General features: G+C 35.9%; 1 protein-coding gene across 3 annotated transcripts in view; it reads right to left on the reverse strand.

Moving 5' to 3' along the window:
* Nucleotides 1–25,036, reverse strand: part of LOC113050949 (protocadherin-9) — a 285,211-nt gene that overhangs the window by 236,706 nt on the left and 23,469 nt on the right. For 2 of the 3 annotated variants that reach the window (XM_026214441.1, XM_026214439.1), the window contains exon 3: nucleotides 1,493–1,594. The exons of the other annotated variant lie outside the window; for it this stretch is intronic. In XM_026214441.1, the coding sequence (XP_026070226.1) occupies nucleotides 1,493–1,594 (102 nt within the window). The remainder of the gene's footprint in view (nucleotides 1–1,492; nucleotides 1,595–25,036) is intronic. 3 annotated transcript variants of the gene reach the window in all.

Consider the following 25,036-nt stretch of genomic DNA (forward strand, 5'->3'; position numbering starts at 1 on the left):
TCTTACAGTCATGGTTTATTTCTGAATTTCCTCTATTGCCTTGTCCACTGCAAATATTATACTTCTCCATTTACCACCCTCTTATTTTCTGTCTGTCTCCGTCACACCCACATAGACGCTGTGGTGTTTAGTGAACTCATTCAACCACGTACAAATGCAAGTACACATATTGAGCGCAAGTTAAGTCTTAGCACTCAGTAGAATGAAAAGAGTGTTGTTTAATTTTATTTTATTTTATTTTACCAAAATATAAAATGTCATGAATGAATAGTTACTGGGTAATCCACGATTTTGTAGAGGGGGGTTAAAAGACAATTTTCATCTGTGATTTACAGTCGAATTACAGGGGGTTAAAAATGACTTCAGAAAGATGGCAGCATAATAATGTTATTTTTAGTTTACTTTTAGTTAGTTACTTAGTACTTAGTTACTTTTAGTGCATTTCTAGCTTCAACATTACTTTAAATACAGTAAGTATTGGCCTTATACCATGTAAGCAACATTTGGTTTTCAACCACTGAAAATGGGTAATATTCAACAAACTGATTATGGAGCCTCAATAAGCCTCAATTTCTCTAGGTCTCAATGATGTAGGGTCTTGAGAATGTAGATTCCAAAATAAAAGTTTAAAAAATGCTTTCTTTAATATTTCAACTATATTTGTTTTTCAGACATTCATCTTTAAAATAAAATAATTGTAATATGTATGCAAAGTGACACACATTTGGTTTTTGACCACCAAAATTTGTACAATTTACTCCTGGAGCCATATTGAAATTCCAATATCTTTGGAACTGAACCATATAGGCCTTAAAAATAAATATACCAAAATGAAAGTGTGTTAAGACTCAATGTCTAAAAGGGTATTAAGATGTCTTTAATATGTCTTGAGTTATAGGCATTCAAACGTTGGGGGAAAAACATGAAAAGAGATATTTTCCCATTTTTAGTCACCATTGACACATAATGCAACAAAGATTGCTAAAGTCAACAGATTTTAGCTTTCATCACTATACATGTTTATTTTTCTTTAGAAAACAAAAACTAATTTAAAAAAAAGCAAAATCTAAAATTTTTGCAGAATTTTCTGAAATTTGGCTGATTTGACACGGAATGACCATATATTCTTCTGAAAAGCCACAAAAGACATTTTAGGACTGCAAACTTGTATATGCAATTTATTTCTGCACAACACTTAAATAACACACACACACACACACAAAAAAACAAGCATCATTAGGTCCAGTGGCAAGTAAAGCTACATGTAAACTGTCCCGATCCCCGGAAGACAAGAATCCCTGCACATACTAAGGTAATGAGAGCAATGGGAGGGAGGTATGTGTGTTTATGTAAAATTAGCTCAGTTATAATGATGTAGCGGTGAAGAGACCATCGTTAGAGAGGTCACTAAAGAAACCAACAAGCAGGTGAAAAGTGTATTTGTGCAGCTTCAGCAGCAGCCATCTCAACAATCTGAACAGGGGTTACTCACTAGAGGAGTGCAGGGCGTCCAGTACTCTGGATTCAGCTCGGCTCTAGAGCGAAGGTCCAGATAGTCGGGATTCAGTTCAGTGCGGGCACGGGGAAGTGTTCCCTTAAAAGCCAAAAAAAGGGGGTGGGGTGTTACAAGTCCATTCAGGAAATTGGTAAACAACATTCTCAAAGATGGGAAATGAGTGATGAGATGGCTGGAATGAGAAACATGTCAGGAGGAACCAGAGAGTGCAGAGAAAGATTGGCATGGACCTCTCTGAGAAGAATAAATGGAAGAAACACTAATTATCTGTATGGATACTGGATATGACATTTGCAGTCAATTAACTTTCAATCTTTAAAAACAAACATAATTTCATAACATAGTTAAAATTTAATCTTCATACAATACTAAAATGAATATTCACTTTGATTGATTGATTGATTGATTGACTGACTGATTAAAAAAAAAAAGCCGAATCAGCCATTTTTAGGTCATCAGTCAATATACAAATTATATTAAAATAATGATTGCCTTGTCACATCTGCCACAATTTTAATATTGACAATCAATATTGTGGCCCATGTTGGAAAAAACTTTTTTTTTTTTTTTTTTTTTTTTTTTTTATAAGGTAGTGCTCTAAACTGAATACAAATAAACTGTTGCAAGCTGATCAGTAACTGGAGGACCAGCTAACATGTTAACCACCATGGACCAGCCTAAACCATCAAATAACCAGTTTAGACCAGCTATCACTTTTCTTGGATTTGGATTTTCCAGTTTCATCTTTTAATTAAAGGAACCATCTGCCTTCTGATAAACACAACCGATTTTATATATTCCATTATCAGTTTCTCCAGAAAGCATGTGTAGCTGATGGGTCCTGCAATTCAACCCATACCAATTTCCTGTTTCAACAGGTTTTAAAAATGCTGTGCTTACTATCACATGAGGCCTTTAAATGATAAATGATCGAACGGTCCCTCTTCATAAACTCAACAGAAAAACACAGTTTCTGAGAATTTCTGACCTTCTACACCACCCTTAATATTTTACACACCGGCGTAAAATCAGGAGCTCTCAATTTCCAAACACTCAGTAAACTCAGAAGGTGACAAATTACACAGTGCTTTTAGGACTAAGGCAGAACTGAAGATGTTTTCTTCTTCACGCTTTGTATCCAAAATGATACAGACTGATTATATCTCCTTTGTAAATGAAATTGCCTTTATAAGCATACGCCATTTGTGTTTGACAAACCTCCGCTGTGAATCTCGGCGAAATATCCTGCTTTCAAATCAGTCTGCCCTTTGTTAGGTAATCTGCTTTTCTCTCGCACACACATACGCTCCATCTTTTCTCTTCTGTGTGTGTGTGTGTGTGTGTGTGTGTATGTTTTACATGCAATAGACGAATGGACCCATATGAAACAAACACATATGAGTGGTGACATTTCAAATGATATTACAGAGATACTCAAACAGGGAAAGCAATCAAAAAGGCTTTGGCGGAGGCAAGGCAATCTCATTGAAATTCACAAACAAAGTGAGAGAAGCTAAAACAATGCTTACTGCAACGCCACGAATTAAAACCTAAATACTGACCTAAAAGAATCAAAACAAATAAAGGCGCTCATATATTTATATACATGCATGGTGAACAAGGCAAGATGGGAAATTACGAAAAGCACACTAAGCAACGCATGAGATTCAAGGTCACGCAAAAAGCATGAAACACGCAACCCGAAAGCGATAGTTCTTGTACCCTCTGGAGATATGAATACCAAAGAAATGGTTTATTTGCTGCGGAAAGTGGCGTTTTTATTTTCCATCTCGCTCCGTCCCTTAGCGATGGACCCAGCAAAATCCAGTAAACTGTGGCGATGCGAACAGTGTATGATCTATACCGTAATTATCTGTTGATTTACAAAATGACCGCCCAGTAATGAGGCAAGGCTGATGAGAGGCCCAGGCATAAATCACTGTCTGTAACCCCAGAACGCCTTCGAGAGCGCACCCTCGCCCTCGTACACATGCTATTTATCTCATCTCCGTTTCTGCATGCTTCGCATCATGAAATCTAAAGGTATGTTTGCAGTGCCAAGACGTCAAAAAGTCTGTTTCCTTAACCACTTAGTCTATTTCTTTATTTGTCAGAAGCTCAGTGCCACCCACGCTCTGTGTTTTAATTAATGGCACGTTGACCTGGACAACACACTTTTGCAGTTGGCAAAGTCACTTAATGTGAACGAGTGGGAAGGAAAGCCCATTCTAGAGCGCTGGCGTATGGTTTGCACTCTTTAATTGTATGATTCATTTATATTTTTACTATAATCTTACTCTGGCACATACTGGGTGTGTTTAGTTGAGAAACAAGCTTTCTGTGTGTGTTCAAGAGTTTTTCTCACAGCAAAATGTGTGATCAAAGCCAGAAGGAAGCCTGCTTCCGTTCTGTAAAAGTACAAGCTGTCTGTCATCTGTCCTTCATTCCCTCAAACAAAGCATGTTCTGCTGAACTGAACATATTCAGAGCTTTGAGAAAGTAGAAAAAGGAGCCTCTGTACTTCCTGTTTAGTGCAACAAATTTGCAGCAAATCACAAAAATAAAAGTACTTTGTGAGGTTTCATCTCCAGGTTTCTGCTTGTCACGCTTTTGCTTTGGCTCTAATACTCACCATGTAACACCGATTTGGGTCATATATTGTTGGGGGGAATTCAAATAGAATAACTTTCTCATGTTTAATTGATGGGTGTTGAATGGCACAACCCATTTAAATTGGAATCGGAATAACAAAATTATATATATATATAAATATATATATATATATATATATATTGGGATTTGGTAAGATTTTTACATTTTAAAAGGGTCATGAAATGTTTTTTTTTGTTTGTTTGTTTTTTTTTTACTTTTTTTTTTATAATGTTCTCTGATGTTCACTTATAATGTTAGTGTGATTTTACATTAAAAAAAAATATAAATAAATAAATAAAACATAACCTTCATCATTTAGAAGTAATATGTTATTTTCTATCATGTTTTTGAGCCTCTCTGCAGAACAGTCTGTTAGAATTAGAAAGAGAAAATAGAATGAGATCCACAAATAAATCTCAGAGTCTCATTAATTAAATTCATAAATAAATAAAATTAGATTTACAAATAAAAAACATATTCACAAATGCATGTTTATATCGCAAAAACAACTTTGCCAGCCATTCATTTCTGACTTTGTAGATTATCGCATGCATTTGCGGATCACTCGCTGTGCATTTGTGAATTTAGAAAAATTTCTAGCATCAAGATGCTGACAATGCGATTCTTTTTCTACTGCATGTGGCATGGATTGACACAACAAATCGCCGACAGTAAACTGATGTCCCGCTCTATTTCTGACATTCAAGCATTTGCACTGCTTCATCACTCAGCATCCAATCTAGATACAATGCTAGAATCACAAAGAAGGCAATTCAAAGACTGTTTTTCACAACATACAGTACACTACGCAGACTTTTTATTGTGTAATGCCATCTGTATGATTCTGTTGATGGAGTAATCCTGTGTTTGTGTCTCTCTAGTATTTCCTGTCCTCCTACTAATACAAACGAAAATCAGTGGGCGGGGCTAAAAAGGCAGTGATGTAGAAGTAGGTATTGATCTTCTTCTGCAGAAGTGGGGTTTCTCTGCACTATTACGTCATAAAGTGGCACAGTTTGGTTTCAGTAATAGCTATTTTTAAATGAACGAGGAACTTTCGAGTTTTGTTTGTATAGTATATTGACCTGTTATATATCAAAATTTCGAGGGAAATTAGATTTCTGCATTTGAAAAATATAGTAAAAGATTTTATAAATTGTAATAATATGTTGATATTATAACTGTTTTCTATATATATATATATAACTGTTTTCTATATATATATTTTAAAATGTAATTTATTCCTATGATGTAAAGCTGAATGTTCAGTATTATTCCAGACTTCATTGTCACATGATCCTTCAGAAAACATTTCTGCTTACTAAAAATTTATTAAAAATGTATTTATTTATTTATTAATGAATTAATTAATTTTATGTGTGTGTGTGTGTGTGTGTGTGTGTGTGTGTGTTTGTGTGGATACCATTATCTTTTATTACATTATTATAATTTATTATAATTATTTTTATTATTATTATTATTATTATTATTATTATAAGATTCTCAGTTAACAGTACAAAATATTTGAAAATCTAAATACTTGTACATTTTCTTACAAAAACTGCACTTTTGATCAATTTAATGCATCCCTGCTGAATAAAAACAATAATTTCAACAAAAATAAAAATAAAAATACCCTAGTTCTTCAACGCAGTTCTCTCTCTCGCACTCAAGAATCCTGATGGCCCTAATAGTCATATTATGATTAACAACGTGATGCATATGAGAGCTGAATGCACTTTTTTACACGACTCTGTAGTGTCATTCAACATAATGACTGCCATATCCCACCCACCATGATTTATTAAAGCAATAGAGTCCATATTCAAATGACGGCGGCACGGCTAAGACAGGCTGACATTATAATTTGCCATATATCACAAGTGCATGAATATCATTACCAATTTATGAATGTGATTAAGGAAGGGGTGGGGGGGGGGTATTACTCTGGATTAAGTAGCCTGGCACTCACACACTCACACAGAGTAAACATGTGTGTGCATGCATGATAGACAGGTGAAGCTGATAGCACTTTTCCATTTACTCTAGGTTATCTATCATCATTTATTTAGAGAGCTTTTATACAGAGGTCCATGTTTACAGGAATGATTTCAAACGCCCAAACATCAAATGCTTTATAAAGACACCACAATCAGAGAGATGATATAAATCAAGGGCTTTTGAAAATATCATTTGCCTAAAGGGATGCTATGGGACAGAACGACAGCCCTCTGTCAATCACATAAGCTTCAGTTCAAACCATAACACCCACAGCACATCTACTGATCTCATGATGTATCTCCCTTTAGAGGCCAATCAATTTCACACAAAAGAAATAATATCTCCAGTAATTATTATGATAAAGAAAGAGTTTTAATTACTAGATGTGAATAATCTGTGCATGTCCTATTATTGAATTCATGGCCTTTTTTGTACACCTTTATTGGACAAAATAATTAAGAGAGACAAAATATTTGACAAAATATAAAATATTTTTTTAACACAAATAAAAAATAAAAGTCAGAAACACTGTACAGAAGCAGATGAGTGATCTTCATATGTCTGCAAACAAATGTAATATTAATATTAATATAAAATGTAATATATAAGTATATGCAAGGCTTTTACATTAATTTCCTATTTTATAATGAATTTATAGCGATATTTAAAGTTAATTTCTGCTATGGAATGAACCTTTTACTCAAAGTTCTCAGTTTATATCTAGCAATTCAGAATTTTTAAAATGATTATTATTATTATTATTTTTAATCCTCTTAACTGTGCTTTTAAATTTTTTCATAAAAAAAAAATTTAAATATATATTTGCAAATAAAGCAAATATATCTTGCAATTCTGCATTTATATCTTGCAGTTATATATTTACATTTTTGTTTTCATATTATTATTTTTTTCATATATATACAGAAATGCATGACTCTCCCAAGCCTGGATATCACAATTGCACACATTTCCAGGGGTTTAGTGACTGTGAGAGCCATGCATCTTGCTTCTTCAAAATTAAACATTAAAAGTTACTACTAACATCCACTATAGTGTCTCATACTTACTTGCACAGTGTTTTGAATTTGCTATAAAATATTATAAATGCAACAATGTATGAAATTTGGCTTACATGGCTTACAAGTTCTTATTCATGTACATGTCTAGTATTCAAGCCAATAATGTTTAAAGTCAGACTAGAGACTACACACATCCATACATATGTTTTATAAATCATGCTTCAGTCTCCTATTCCTCATCTTTTTCTCAGCGTAAAACTGTGTTTTTAAATTGACGGCTGTAATTACATTAAAGATTCATCCAGAAATTCGCCCTCTATTTATCTTCAAAGTTATACTTATACTCACCAAAAATAATATCTCATAATGAGAATGTCAAGGGCTGACCACAGCTTTTTAAGTGAAAGTATCACTTGCCTTTTTTTAAATAAACGTTCTTTTTATTCTTCCTAATTAGGTTTCCTCCTGCTGCGGTGATGCCTTTGAGTTCCTGCAGTCTCTGTCACAAAAGGTTTTACGTGGGTGACTTCGGCAGTGTTTAAAGTACTTCCTCGCCACACGTGACCCAGCTGTGATGTGCACCTGTGTGAAGGAGCGCGGGCGACGTCCCCTCATCAAGGCCTCTTCATTAAAGCGTCCAAACCATTCAGCCTAATTAATCTTTTCAGTGCACTTCACTTCTCTCCAGATAAGCCCTTACTGTTTGTTACCCCGCATGGTAATCAGGCAAATTTCCAGTTACAGTGGCAACATGTACCTCTTACCGAGCCCCCACGGGTCATTTTAGCAAAACTGCAGATGCCTGCAGAAAAAACAAGAGATAACTAAACACATTTTATTAAGGTTTAAGCTGAGGGCAAAGAGCTCCTGGAGGATACAACGTAAATAAATACACATCATCATCCAAGACACTGACTGTTTACCAAGCGCATTACCTTCAGCAAAATCTCATCATCACCGGGAGCCGTGATGCTGTTTGATAATTACTAAATGTATTCTTCCCAGCCGACTCCGGCCACGGCGTATGAAGCATGTGTTACGGTTCTGATAAATGTCCGCAGGTCTCCTTCTGTTACAGCTGCATTAATAGTTAACAGCTCAGTAAAAATCAATCAGGGCATTATCTAGCCTGCCTCCTGAGATCGGCCCAGTATGTTTAATATATTTGCCATCATGTTTAATATATTGCATTCATAATCGGCCCTTTCCTTGTAGTCTCTTCACTATGGTTGAGTTACTGGTGCAGAAGCACTGCAAATGAGCTCGTAAAAGAGCCATGAAGCCCATTTTCTCCATCGTCCTTTATTTATCTCTCCTTATTTTGAACTTGCTATTTTTAACTTTCCAATCATAAAATGCACGAAGCTTTCATCAATTTTATATTTATATCTCTTACAATATGTCTACATGCATGCAAGGTCAAGCAACCCTTTCGTTTTCTCAAAATATGCATTTAACATCACCTCAATCTCCAACGATTCTCAAATGATTCGTTTGAAGAAGTTCTAAGATTCAGTCTCTCTAAACCCCGCCTCCATGTGAGCCTACTGTGCTCTGATTGGTTAGATGACCCAGTCTGTTGTGATTCGCCTTCCGCATACAGAATGCATTGGAAACAATACACTCATCGCCATAGTTTTGTATTTTAAATGCTAGAAAATATAAACATCCATTATTTATCATACAGGTGGTGATTCAGTGGAGTACTGAGCCAAGAGCAAGAGTTTTGTGAATCCCCCGTTGAACTCGTGACATGTAGCCGAGACAGAAGTGGGATTTGAATTACTAACGTCTCATTTCGGCTGTAGAGAGTTGATTCTTTCTTTTGGGAGACAATTTCTTTATTTAAACTTTGCAGATTGTTTACATTGACCCATAGCTACATTACACACTTCATGAAAGGCAGTATTGGAAATGGCAAAATAAGGGCACTGTAAATTTGTATAATATTTCAGAATGTTATTGTTTTTAATCAAATAAATGCAGCATTAGTGAGCATTACAGAGAAATACAGTAAATGCTTTAAAATGTTGCCATGTTTCTTGTTCAAAACCACAAGATGCCAACAAGTTGCTATTGTCAACCGAATCTTATGCTTCAGGGGTTTAACAGCCACGTTTAAAATGCAGCTGACGCTCCAAAACCATTGCAGTGTGTATGTGGCTGTAGTGAAGAGGGAAGAGAAGAAAGTGAGCGCAAGAGAGAATTAGCATATGACTGAACACTGGCAACAATCAGTCTCTTTAGCAAATTTCAGATTTGTGTTTACCGTGCTGCCACTAAGCCCATTTTCACGGTGGGCTCAGAACTACAACTTATCGACATTCAATTTTAGTTAACAAGGGCTGGGGAGAGCCTCTCGCTAAGACGACAGCAAAAAAATAAAATAAAATAAATAAATAAATAAAAGAATAAAAAAATAAAAACAGCTTGAATGCGGGTCCACCACTAAAAATATCACCCAATTACCCTCAGTGATCTAATATCATTCAGGAACTGCTTTTCACCAGGGACTTTCACTTTGTTCCTGAAGAACAAAAGCCTACCAAACTACCAACCCCTCAAATAACCATATGTATCCAGCGCACATTCAAAGAGACGGCTCTTTCTCATGCAAAACTCTCCGTCCACACTGACACAAATATATTTCTGAAGACTGTTTGATATGATAATTAATTTGCACCTTATATAAAACCCAAAGTCTACACTCCAGGGAGAAAAAAGAAATGTAAGATATAAAAGTGGAACGACAACAACAACAGCAATAATAATAATAATTGTTTCATTGCTGCAATGAGCTGGTTAACATGAAAAGGAAGAAATGTAACTCTCAGTGGGGGTGATGGAGGTTACAAAAGGCCACACCGTTGACGCCAGACAACCGTGGAAAAGAGAATCTGTTCTATTATGGCGTCCGATGACAGAGAATACTCCAAATCGATCTTATTCTGTCGTCCCGCCATCTACTCGGCCCTTCGGCTTGATGACATGTAATACTCGCCCTGAGGAATCCAAGACCTTAGGCCAAAGCAGAGGAACGCTCAATCAATTAAGCAGTCGAGACGGGGGGATAGTGGATGGCAGGGAGGTCTCCTGTTGTGCTGCTCGTTCACAAGAGACGAAGCCTTTATCGATTTCTACTGCGAACCTCGTTCTCATCATTAGAGAACATTACTGATTTAGAGAAGGACCCCTGACCGCGCTATTGGTTAATGACTACTTTAAACACAGGAGATGAGCTCAGGAAAGCGGTGTGATCATAGACATTGTAACTCAATGTTGTATAACTTTCTATCAGTATCGCAGTTATAGGAATTGTCATTAATAATAATAAGAATTAATGGGAACTAAAACTATAGCAAAACACTTGATAATTAGACCATTTATACAAATTGTCTAAAATTAGGGTTTATTTTCTTTAAGCATAGATTTTATTTTAATTATTACAGATTTTTTACTTTAGATATTTAGGTTAAATTGACCCTGAAATGGTTTTGTTAGATTCACCAAATTCCTCCATTCAATCAAGTACAACGGTCTAAGGTTGGACAAAACAGAAATATGTTCTGTTTGCAAACAGATATGTGTCATGTGCAAAATTACACTCCAAAGAGCAGTACTTACTTTATCTGACAGTTTACGATTAATGCATCACATACCTAAACAAATATAACTGGTACTTGAGCTTATTTGTTGGAGTCTTACACTATTCTTTCTGTCCATGAACCCAAACTCCACAGCAATGCCACACAATATGATGCTAAATATATAAAATCAATTCCACCTTATATTCCCTTTCTCTGTCTGTCTGCCTCTCTCTCTCTCTCTCTAGTAAACCGCTTGTTTGGAATTATATGAGGTAGTCTCAGTAAACTGGTTTTTGGAAACCCTGCTCTAAAGGATCGGTCACAAAATCTTTGCTTTGTCTTCATCCCTAGAGAGATGTGTGGTTTTAAGCACCTCTAGGAACTCCTGTTTTCTTTGCTTAAACCTCTGTTCTGAACTGCTGGAAACAAGCTGTTGTTTATATCAATCATATATGTCCTCATTCATATTTCAGTCACTAAACCCCACAAAAGTGTTAGATTCAGACATGCAATGCTGTGGAATCTTATTGAACAACATTTTGCCTGACCATTAGAAGCGAAACACAGCATGCATTGGATTCCAAAAACAGAATGCTCAAAGCCTAAATCAGAATGCAATTCGCAATACAATGTAGGGTTGCATTCATAGCTAAACTATAGCAGACTATACATTAAACCCCTTCTGCAGACAGTTTTCCCTTCCAGGTCAACTACTAACTGGTTAAATATCAATATGTTTATACTGAGTTAGCTGAATTACAAGACCGGAGGAAATAATTTAAAATGTTTTCTTAAAAATTCCAAAATCATTAATCTACCTGCAATGTTTCGGTATAAGAAACATATGCATGCCTACAGAAATAGTGCCATTAAAATATACAACAGTTAGAGTGCCTAAAGCCATTTGTAATACTCAGCATAATTCCACTTTATCTCAAATAAGAACACACATCACAGTAATGATATCACTGCTTAAATATTTATTAATATTACTGAACAGTAATATCGTTCAGTAATATTAATTTGCCTTTGGTACTAATTATTTTAGCAGCCAATGTGTTTAAAGTGAAAGTCTAGACTTTTCCATTTAAATGTAAATGATAATCTGAAATGGATACAATTTTCACAACATATATTATGTTAGCAAAATTAACACTGTTCAGTATTAGACGTTTATTGAGATGACAACTTTTAGTTAATAGTAAATATGTGTTCCCTAATCTAAAGTGCTACCACAAAATTGAGCATGTTACTTTGCCCTTATCTGTAATCTAATATTTAGCTTGTTCATTTTCAGTATGATATTGCAAATACAGCATACCCAGTGACAGAGGATCATAACCCTATGTGTAAATATTAGAGTCTCTTTGTGCTGTAAATGCAAAATCGATTTCTGGTTGGACTATCCCGTGAAGACTCCGGTTACCACTCATACTTTTACCCTGATATGAGGTCAGTGTCTGACCTAAAATAGAAAGAGACTATTATTACTTTTATGTAGTGTGATTCACTTTTAAGAGTCACAAGATCACATAAAATCATGTGGAAAAAAAAAAGAAAAAAAAGGAATTGACCTTTTAATGAGGACATGCACTTTATACTGATATTTCACCATTTCATTTCACCATAATTGATAAAAAAAAAAAAAAAAAAAGTGATGAGAAAGATGTGAATGCACAAAGGGCCACACTTGGCCCCCATCCAGTCCATGGCCCCGGGGCCCAAATTAAAAAGCTCTTTAAAAGCAGATTCACTCCACAATTACAGCATGTTCTATATTTCCACAAGACTAATGTCACGCGAACTCTCACTTAAATAAATGAGTTATATAATTAACCATCAAATTAATTAACTTTACAAGTGGCACACTTCGGCAACTCTGGAGGGGAAGAAGATTTGAATTGGTGAAGCTGTGTCGAGCGGCTGAGCATCGCTTCTGTCAGCGCTGACACGTGTGGGCCGCATTAACGTCCTGTGGATTTCGCTCATGCCGACACATGCAGCGGCGAGGTGATCATTAAACACATGAAGGACGGAGCCGAGAAAGAGAGACAGATACGCTTTGGGGGACAGCTCACTTCTTTCTCGAGCACTTTGATGATTCTTCCGAGAAATGAGCAAGCGAGCAAGCACGTTGTCAAATGCTGCAAAGGTGGCAAGTGTCGACGTTCTCCTCCCATTGTGGCAGCTGCCTTGCTTTTCTGACTTAGACGGGAAGCATGATGCCTGCTGAACTGGCAACAAACGTGTCACTAGATCCCGCCAACATGGGTTGCAGCTGTGGGTTAAACTGAATATTTTCAGATAAGAAATGAGTTTTATTAACAAAGTTGGGGAGGAGAACGATCAGATAATCATCTAGTTTGGCACAGGTGCATCTCGTTTAGCTAACCATCTTAACTAGCACAACAAGTGTATATATATCCAGCCAGTTTTGGGGCATCCCTCCTCCACCCCAACTCTTCAATTCTAATCTATTTTTATCCCAAATTAGGGATGGGGGAGTTCTTTGGGTTCCGGCCATGCTCCGGGCCCGGACCCCTCCCCCAGGACAGCACGCCAAAATATGCATACTATTCGCTTTCAGGTAAGATGTAAGGATGAACTCTTGAATGCGCTTTTGGAAGTAAAACTTTGCAAGTGACATCAAAGTAGCTATGCGACTTTTGTACTGACCCACATTTAATTTTAAACCTGTATGATCATAAGCAAACTTGGCACGTCAAGATACTGTATTTCACACCATTTACACTGATTCTTGCACTCATACCAAATATGACACATAAAATTTGAATCTGTGGAAGTGTGAATGAGATTTGAGAGCTACCGAAAAAGGTGAAGTGTGCAATTTCTGCATTTGTGTGCAATTTCTTGTTAACAACAAAAATAATTAAAAATTAAATAAACATTAAACACTTTACCTTGATGCCAGTGTTTTCAGGCAGTTTCAGAGTTGCAATGTCCCAAACTCGAACACTGATTGAATGCTTCTCTGGCCCGATCAAGACTCTCAAACAAACCACAGTTCAGTTTGGTACCACTAGTAGCACAGAAATTACATACACTGATTTTACATTTCCATAGTGCTTTATAGTCATTTAGGAGCAAGGCAGCTCCACATCAGCAAATTTCATTGTATGGAAATAAGCAGCCTGAACATTTGCTAAATATATTTAGTGTGTTTGTGTGTGTGTGTGTGTGTGTGTGTGTGTACCTGGTATGCCCTACATTATGGATATCAGATGTCCCCGCAAGTATAGTAATACAAGTAAATATTGACCTTGTGTTGACTTTTTTCTTTTCATTTTTAGTCCCCATGAGGAACCAACTTTTAAATTATATAGAATGAAGACATGTGAGATGCATGAAAGAAATAAAGTTTGACAGATTTGGAATGACGAAATGGCAAGTTAACAATAGCGGAATTGTATTGTATGGTGAACTAACCCTTGAAACGACATTAAACTGGTGTACTAGACACTATACGGGGTAAATAAGTGTCTTTCTACTTCATGTGTCGTGTTACTGTCAGTCATTAACGGTTTAATGTACCATAAACACAAGATGCAGATAGGGCTGCCCATCCACTATATTGCTGTTTTGCCCTTGAGCAAGTCAAGTAACCCCAAGATGCTCCAGGCCTAAATAAAGACTTCTTCAGTGGGCGACGATGCATAACAAACCTAACTGTCCTCAGTTTACTGTACTGTATATAGCACTTGATAAGCAATTCCTGTATTTTTGTCACTGATATTCTTTGTGCTCAACAGAGGAATGAAAACAGATCTTGAGTGAAGAGTTTTACCGTGAAACCAATTATCTCAGATCAAATAAAAACAGTATTTATGGGATTCAGCGAGAGACAGTAATACTCAACATCAAATTTGCACATCCGTGTGAAGTGATTTCACATAGACAACATTAAAATAAATCGTTAGTTTAATATTCTGAAACAACTTCCATTTTTCACCTAATTACCAGAAGAAACTACTGCATAATCCCAGCACTGTGTATCTTGCACTTGACTGATGGAGGCAAAGACGCAGCTCGGCTAAACTTCATTTGCATTTCAGGTTTGTGAAATGATTTTTGGTGCAAATTTGTACTCTCTTTGGCAAAACGAGAATGTTGCAATTATTAAAAGCCCTGTTCCCCAGGAGTCTGCATTTAAATCATGACACACCATTTAGCTTGTCGTCTTTAGAGTCTGAAAAATACCCATCCTGTCTTCCTAATTGGCCTTTGTGTGAACGTGTTTAATACTCAAGACTTTATAAAGCAAGTGGTGCCATCAGAAATACACGCAGCTTTGAATATTTTCAACATTTTCTTTTCCAGCAATGAAAATAATATTGCTCTCGTTTTCATCTCCGCAGTGTGTGTTTGTCTCTGTGGATCATAATTGGCTCTAGTCCAGTGCCTTCATTCTTTTCACAGGCTTTGATGGACTGCAGCTTATAATGAATAACTTTTACAGTTATTAGCACTTCTCTTTGAGGAGGTCAGTGTGTGAATGTGCTTTTCAACTGAAAAGAGAGCCAACGAGAGATCAATCTGATATTTCGAGGTCTCTTGGAGCAAATTCAATAAACTAGGCCACTTTAGTGCAAAAACCTTATTCACCAACCACATGCAAAACAGTTTAAGCAGATGCTGTTGTGCTGCTAGTTTTTGTCTGTTAATGATAATAGAAAATACATAGTTAAAACACTATAGTATAGTAAACAGCAGTGAAAAAATAGCCTAAAATATCGAACTAAACTAAAAACAGATTATAAAAGGACAAATACTTAACTAAGGGTGTGTAATTTTTGTTTTATTGTTTAATGTTACAAACAGAATTAAAACTCTGCACTTACTTATTTTTTTTTTTTTTTATGAACAATTAAAACAACTACAACAGTACTAAAGAAAAAATCAAAATGGAAAAAAAAAAAAAAAAATTAAAACCTAATAAAACTTTCAGCATTTAAAAGTATGCCAGATTGCGCCACTTTGCATTCTCCCCAATCTCCCACTCAGAACAGACCCGGAAGTTTGTATCATACAAACTGCATTAGATGCTATTTTGGGCCATATTTACCCTGTTACCTGATTTGCATAATCCCATCAGTAATTCAAAAGCTAAAACAACTCAGACAACATGGACTATAAACAACACTATCAGTGGGTGCCATTCATTCTTTAATCTTTAAAAGAACAGTATAGGGTTTCAATTGCTGCAGGCAACTGCTAACAAGTAAGCACCTTTCTCCAGTGCTGTGTCTCTAACTCTACTTTCTCTCACACTGTGAGCATCTACTGCTGTGTTCATACCAATAAAGACCAGTAAAGAAGGATGAGGGGAAATATCGAGATAGAAATCAGAAGATCCTATTATGTCTAACCCACTAGAGATAGTGATGCATACAAACAACACACCAAGAGGCAAGAGGGCAACCAATAATTCAAAAAGTGACAACAAATCACAGATACAATTCATCTTCCAGGGGAGAGAGTCGGATTATACGCTGGCTAGGCAGACTGTGGCTTTCCCAACACTCAGAACAACAAGACAAACTATGGGCGAACTATAACGTGAAGTCTTCAAGTGAAAATATTGTTTTCTAGTTTATTAAAATGATTACATTACAACTTATAATGAGTATGAATTATATTTAATGAGCAGCCAGGAAGTAAGTCATGGTAGGTGATAATTATAACAATATTAACACATTTTTTTTTTTTTTTTTTTTTTTTTTGCAATAATGCACATTATCCCTTACATATCGGTCATAAATATAACAACTGTCTTTCTTAAAGGTAACACTTCATGCAACCATTCCTATATCTTCTCAGAATGCTGTTCCTCTCTGTAGGTTAAAATGCTTCCAGAGGGATCTGATTTACAGTATGCTCATTTAGGCTGGAGCGATGTCAGATACTGGGGATGACACTGATGCAGCACAAATTAAAATGTGTTAGGTGTTAGTACTTTATCCTTCTCCAGACTACTTGTGCAGACACAATCTTAAAAATAATGTTTTTTGCAGCACTGTAAGTTCAGAAAAGAGTCCTCTTCTTATCAAGAACTCATTTACACTGTACACGCAGCTTAAAAAAAAAAAAAAAAATCTTGATGTTACATTATATGTTCTTCAGATCAGAGAATTGGTTATTGGTTTCCAATGATTTTCACCACCGAAATTCTCTTCAGAGTGAATAACTTAGTAGTAAACAGCTACATTGGTGAGAATCTATCGATATTTTTCTTAAAGTGCATATTTCAGAGTCAGAAATATCAGATCAAAGTCAGAATTTTTTTTTTTTGATGAGTAGCATATTTCTGATTAAATCTAGAAACAGTATGGCAGACATGCATTTTGTCAAACTTTTTAAAAAAAAATGCACATAAAAGCCTTATAAAAATATTATTTATAAAGAAAATCAAAGACAGAGTATTTAGAAATATATGTATGAAACTGCAACTTCAGTGTATAATGCTCATAAAGCCACCAGAAGGTGAAAAAAATTTAATAATAAAAATATGTCATGCCATGTAATGTCAATTGCATTTTAAGTATTTTAGTGTACTATTAGTTTTGCTATAGGCCATTTGTCAGAATATATCTTTACCTGAGTGGTTCACAATGCTGCTGAGGGAGGGTACAATAATAATTTCATTTAAATTCATTGCTTCACTTGAGAAAATCTTGGTGGCACAATGCCCACCCTATCTCCCCCCGCAGTGCCTACCCTACTTATGGTGATCTTTCCTTATTAGCTGATGCAACATCTCAGGTGAGGCTGATTTTCTTGCAGCAGACTAGTCACAAATTGTGTAAACAAGCCCAGCATCACGTGTCTCACGGAAGCCCCGGCACCTGCCCTGACATTCCACTGAGACGCCGCCGAGATACGAGAGGTTGCAGCCTCTTCACTCACAGCAAAACAGCATGAGAACAGAGTGCATTTCGCCTGAAACGACTGCTCGCTGCGTGCATCACATTACAGGCTCCTGATTGTGCGATAATGTTGCGTTCTGAATGTTATTCAGCTATGAGCGCTTAGGGATCTAACCAAACAGCATAACCGTGACTCATCTGCTTTTATTAAGGTCAGCCGAAACATCCAAAATACATAAATTCTTCCAAATGCTTTCCAAGCATAGGCTTGTTTCCAACAGAGTCCACCCCCCACCCCCCACTGAGACACCGAGTCCTCTCCGCTCGAGGGTCAGGGGCATGATGAGAGATCATGAGACCTCCGGGTGAGCTGCCGCTGGACTCATGACGGTCTGCCGAGGCAGCCCAACCAGAGCAGCTGTTCTTTGTGTGAGAGTTGCTCAAAATCACTAAAGTGGACTCCACTCCTGTTGCCCCACACATGCGGTTAATTCTCCCTGGTGGCTGGACGCGATGAGGCATCAGCAGAGAGAAAGAGAGACTCATCAGACGCATAGCCTGAAGCAAATGAAATGCTCCCGACTCGGCCACAATCGATGGCACCATCATCTCTTGCTCTAGATAATGATATCTGCGGTTGGGTGCATTAGAAAGAGCCTGTGTTTGTGTGTATGTGTGTGTAGTGACCTGGATGGCTCTTTTACCTTCTCCTTTGTGATGCAGTGTAATCTAGGATTCACTAATGAGAAAATGTGCCTACTTCTTATTCATCTGTCAAGATGATCTTTCCATCCTATGTGACCGTTTCATTTCTGCCTCAGACGCCCACATCCGATGCATATTGCACGCAAAGCGTTTGCGAAAATCGCAAGCTTCTATAATCAACGCAGCATTTATCAATTATATTCATTCATACCTTCATGGCATAATGTATGCTAATTCAAATGGGGTGAAAATTAGCAACAAAATCCTCCCTTTAACCATGTGTTTTTCCTCTCACTCAACAGTCGACAATGACAGATATCGTTTAGGTGTCTGAAGCTCTGTAACAATTACAACAGCCCCTCTAAGTGGAAGGCACTTTAGGTTTTAGGAGAGCTAATTTTGCATGGAGATATGGGAACAATTTTGCCTAATTTATGAAGAAACACTCAGTTATATATCAAAACTTCAGTGCCTAGTTTACACGTGGCAGCAATTGGCTACCTTGAGTTGCAACTAAACAGAACATCTGTGCATGCTGCTGCACGCATTCACATGTCTGACAAAAGGTGAGAAACTGAGCTGATGCCTGTCTATTTATATTTTTTATATGCATACAAAGACAGAAATTCTGGAAAAGAGCAGAAAATGTTTTTCCGGTTAAGTTAATGCAATATTAACATAAGTGAATTGTATTATGTTGAGTGTTGTTAGGAATAAGATGAGGTGCAGTAACTGTAACTTTGATAAAATCACTGTATTGCCTAGACTGGCTTATTGCTTTTATAATATGATAATATTATAGACACTAATGTTTAATAAAAAGTTACATTCATCAATAGTAATAGGAATGAACATTCTTTCAACCAAGTAAGACGCTAACTACAAGATGTTTGCAGTTGCAAAACAGCGTAGTACCATCCAGCGAGCAGGAAGTGTTCCCAGAAGATTCTTTCTAACATTCTTGCAAGGTTCTCTCAACGTTATGAACAACATTACAGTAATAGCAGGTTAAAACAATATTATGTTTTATTTAATAATGTTTGCAAAACGCAATTTATTCACCGATCATAGATTTATGTATTTATTTATTTCGGAAAGTTTGTAGTTTGACATTTTGTCTAACATTATTAATTCATAGCTTCAGAATTTTCAAAAGTAACTTAATGTAATTTAGTCCATAATGTTATTATAAAATGGAACATTATAGCATTCAATTATAAAATGGAATATTTCCTTAATGCTTTATCTAATGTTTTAATATATAAAATAAATAAATACAATTTGACATTTTGAACATTCAGAGATTTTGAATGTATTGAAAACATTATTCCATTTTCATGACTTGGGAACATTAAAAAACTAAAATGTTCTTAGAACATATTTTTGATATTTGGGTTTGTGCATCTTCTTTTGTGTTCAAAGCAAGAAAGTCATCCTGGTTTGGAATGAGATGTATTTGAATAAATTAACTAAATTAAAATAAATTATCACCATTTTACTACTGCTTCTAACCAGACCCTTCTAATGAAATTTAGAACCACGACTATCTGTTTTTTTTAAAAGCAATATTTAGCCAAGTAATAATTCTTAGTTAATTTACAGCTATTTTGAATATAATTATTCTCACCCAACATAATTAAGTCAACATAATTATATAACACACATAGTGACATCAAGACAATCAAAATCTGAAAGTTTTTACCCTCCGAATTACCCTCCATATTCATTTAGCATCTTTAGCGTTGCGTCGTATCTTACAGGATATGAAATCAACAGCTCCGAGAGTGTAAACATCACCTGCATCTGTTCTTGCCACTCCTTTGGCTGTTTTTGTGTGTCTTTTGCTACAAAGGAACAACAGCACGCCACAAAAAACAGTTCCCACAGGCCCCGCTAATGCGCTAACATGCCGAGCTCTCTCCTTCACTACCGCTGTTTACCGTGATGGGGACTGACAACCACACACAGCACACAAGTCAACGTGCAAGCCTAAATTAGCTCCCAGACCGCTGCACATTAATTATAAATTGAGAATAATTGCAATGGGACACACCAGAGTCAATACGTTTGGACTGAGCGCTAAGTGTAAATATTACTATGCTTGGAGAAGGACATGGATGCTGCAATAAAACAGCCCGAAACAGTCTTTCATAAATGCATACATATTGCATGTGCTGGGGATTGTGTTGAATCAAACATGATATCTGCGACATCATGAATATTCAGGACTAGCATTGTGTTAGCATGAGTGTGACACTAATTCTGCAGTTGTTAAAACAGCCCTGCTGGATCAAATGAAAGGCTATTATATGCCAGTCTTTTAAGGGATGTAGAAGGTTACAAACACCGTTAGACAATGTGAAAGGCTTCATTTTCTCTTTGTGAAATGATGATGAGGTTAAAACCACCAGACTATGTGTCACAGCAAAAATAGTGCTAATAAAATTCCCTGTGAATGTACCCAGACGACTTTAGATTGGGACACAGTCTAATATAATGTCACATTCTACTGTTGCTTTATTGTAGAGAGGGGAGCTATTTGTTTCCCCTTTGGCCTAAACTCTTAGATGTCCCCCTCTGGTCTTTCAAAATCCAGTCAGATGACTCAGTAACTCAAGGACACAAATATTATTATGAATGGATCTAAGTCATGAGATATCCAGAACCTAAAAAATAGCATATTATTATGAAAAAATGATGTCTTGGTCTAAAAATGTCATAAAAGAAATGAGAAAGGCTAAAGCACAAATATTTAAATAATACTAATACTAATTATTATTATTAATAATAATAATAATAATAATAATAATAACAACAACAACAACAACAACAACAACAACAACAACAACAACAATGATAATATTAATTTATTATTAGTATTATTATTATTATTATTATTATTATTATTATTATTATTATATAAGTTTATGTTATATTGATTTCTGTTGACTGTTCATGAGAATCAAAACACATTGCACCTATGAATTGTTACATATGCAAGATAGATAAGACCAATCATAATTTGGCATGCAATTAGAGACTAGAAGGAAAACCAAGTGCTGTATGTATAAATTACTCTTATTAGTAAGCCATCTTTTTTTTCTGGAAATAACTTTTTGAAGTCAGTTACATAACAACCTAAATTGTTCTAATTTGAATCCAAAAAGTATGATTACCCCTTGAATAACTGCTAGTTGGTTGGACTAGTTCTTAAAGGGAAAGTTCAATTAAAAGTTGAAAAAAAAACTGTCATCAAGTTGGATGGGTTTCTATCTTCTTTTGAACACATATTAAGATATTTTGAAGAATGTTGGTAACCAAACAACTGGTAGCCGCAGATTTCCATGGTCGGAAAAAAATTATTTTGAAAATACTATGGCAACCAGCAACTGTTCAGTACATTTAGATTTTTGCGTGAACTATCCCTTTAAGACACAGTCTTAACAAAGTGACTTTATTCAACTGGCCCTAATTTTAGTATCAGAATATTACAATGACATTATCACTTTTGGTTACATTGTAAACATTTTAAATAATTTTCAAACTATTTCTTTTACCAAAATATAGCACACAAAAGATTAAAACTATATTTATTTAGTAATTAAATTATTTGTATTATCATTTTTTTTTTATTACTTAGTGTGAGATTATGATAATGTCACCAGGGTTAGTAATAATGTTTCATTTTCATAATTTAGGATCGGCTGCGGTCCAGACCACCTTTTCAGGTGAACTCTGGTGTGATGGGATGCTTAAAAAAAAAAAAACACTTTAACATCAACCAAACAAACTGAAACTTGACATCAAAATCGCCCTAATACTTAGGGTTTGCGGTTTAGAGAAAACATTAAAGAAACTGAGAAATGTCAGTACGGTGCTGCTGTGTAAACACTATGATATTAACTTTGTCCCAGGGGTTCGGCTGAAATGCATAATATTCTTCAGCCCGTCAGTATCAAAACAAGTGTGAATCTCTTAAGCTCATGTAAACCAAAATCCCTGCCATCTCTCTAGAGGGAGAGGGTAGGAAGATGCGACGGGATGTTTTCTTTTTCTGTTTCGCTGTTTGGAAAAGAGTCATTGAGTTGTAGATTCCCGGCAGACGTCAGACTCTGATATCTATAAAACATGCTTCGATAGGGATCAAACGCTTGGAACCCACGGGTCTCCTCCTCCGCCGCTCGTTCTGTTCTACTCGTTTATCCATGCAATTGGTGGAGGAGTCCCAGAGAGGGGAGAAAGCAAAGCATGTTAGTACACACGTCAGAGGTGCAACGCTAATGCCTGACCCAAATATGCCGTTTCATGTTCGGAGGAGTGGTACTGGTAAGATAATATGCTGCTAAACAGGGTAACAGGGACAGGCATGCCAAGAAGAAACCAGAAGGGTTACATCCAGCTAATGCTGTGACAGCAATCCTCGTATTCTCTTTACAGCAGTATTCCAATGGGCTAATTCTTCAATATAAACATGCTGTATGATGGCATCACCCTTCGTTCTGTGCATCGTTCCTCAATCTTTGATTCAGACTCAGACTTCAAGAAAAAGTTTACTCCAAAAATGCACGTTCCTCTAGCTCAGAGCATGAGTAGAGCATGAGGCCAGCAACGGGATGCTTGTGGGTTTGATTTCAAGGGAGAAAACCTATAAAAAAAATAACTTGAATACAATATAATTTGCTAAAGGTTAAAAGTGTCTGTTAAATGCATCGATGTAATACAGTATAAGCAGTATGTAAATGTCCTGTGTGCATATAAATGTTGCTACTATTTGGCAAAATGTTCAGAATAGTGAATATAGAGTACAGAGTATTATATACCATAATGCAATGCACGACTTGAATAATCCAAAAATTATATCAGCCGTGTTTTTCTACATTTTCTTAACCTTCTGTTGTGTTCTGGTCATTTTGACCAGACTTTGCTCACATTTACTTATTCATTTGTTTATTTATTCATTTGTTTGAACATTTTTGTACTGTTTTGGATTTTTTACACCCTCTTTGTAACATTTGTTGTGTTCAATGAACACCATACGGAAGAATTGCATGTAAAGTTAATATCATATTTAGTATTTATCAACTAATTTTATTTCAATTAAGAGTGTTTGAGTAAATGTCGCCAGAAAAAAAGAAAAATAGGTGCATATTTATGCATGCATTTATTTATTTATTTTGCACAACAGTAAACTATAATAAAAACCTAAAGTTCAAACATAAAACTGGATTAAAATATTATATTTAAGACATTTCTTTTTTCTTTTTTTTTCTGGATGCCTCTCACTGATCATTGTCAGGATACACTGTACCATACTACAGATTTACAAATTATAAACTGTTACTTTTTAAACAGTACTATGCAGCAATAATCTACATTAGAGGTGCCTCCCAGTTTGCATACTGAAAAAAAGAAAAATAATAACAAGTGTAGAATATTGAACACTCCATGCACTCAACTGTCACAGCATTCCTTATGTAACGAAGGGGGGAGGATGCTGAATGACTGACAAAGCTTATGAATTGCATACACTACAGATGATAGAGTGCATTTGTATTGCATCATTTGGGACACAACATAGTATTCAATTTGCAATATGTCAAATAGCATTCTACTATTTGTTTATTTATTTATTGCATTATGTGGTTTGAATTCTCTAAAGCTTAATATGTGTAACCATTCTGATGATCACTGGCTAAAATGTGCAGTATGTGCATTGGCCAAAATGTGCCTTCAAACAGTGCACACAGCACAGAAAGCTTTCTTACGATGCCTGTATCCAGTGCACTGAACAGAGTCTATGTGTAAGCAGTTTTATTTAGCTGTCATAGAGGCCTCACCTCTTTATCACAGGTTTATCAGTCTCACAGGTCTAGTCATTGGTAACCATGGTTTCCATTGCCACCTGCTGCTTATTTTCTTAATAAGCTTCCTCATAAACACCAAAAGTGTCCGCTGCAGTGTAGTTCAACATCACGAGATGAAAATCCTGACCAGTTTCCTGGCCACTTTTAATGATTTGTGTTTTGATCTAATGCTGTTGGGATTTGCTGAATGATATTGATTGGACGCTGACTTGATTTATCGGTTGTGTCTGAAACCTGAAAATGCTGCCTTCGCAAGCAGTATTGAGAGGAAAGAGAGGTACCATGGTATGTGCGTAACATTCTTTTATTTTATCTTTATTTTGGTTTCTTTGCAGTGTAGATGTGTCCCTCACTTTCCCACAATCCTGTGCACGTGATGCAGCAGTTAGTAGAAAGAGTAACAGAAAGAAGAATATTAATTCATAAATGTCTTTTTTTCTGCTTTATGATTCAATTTCTACCAAAAAAAAAAAAAAAGGTGGTCATTAAATATGTGCTTGGTTGTCTCTAAAACTATTTGTTTTGGTTCATTAGAGTGAATGATGTTATGTTATAGAATGACTCCTTGAAAGTCAGTCTGGTAGAAAGTTCTTGTGAATTAAAGCTGAATAAGTCTTTTAGATGTACTTTCTGTAGTTTCCATTTTCCCAGCTAAATATGTAAAGACAACTAGAAGACACTTATGGTTTGATTTCTCTGGGACGCTTTCAAAACACTGCTATGTTTATTTAAAACCACCATGAAATAGAGATTCAACCTATCTATTTTCTAAATGCATCTTAATGATCTTATTGCCATCTATTATTAT

The sequence above is a fragment of the Carassius auratus genome, chromosome 31 (genome assembly GCF_003368295.1).
Source record: "Carassius auratus strain Wakin chromosome 31, ASM336829v1, whole genome shotgun sequence".
NCBI lineage: Eukaryota > Metazoa > Chordata > Actinopteri > Cypriniformes > Cyprinidae > Carassius > Carassius auratus.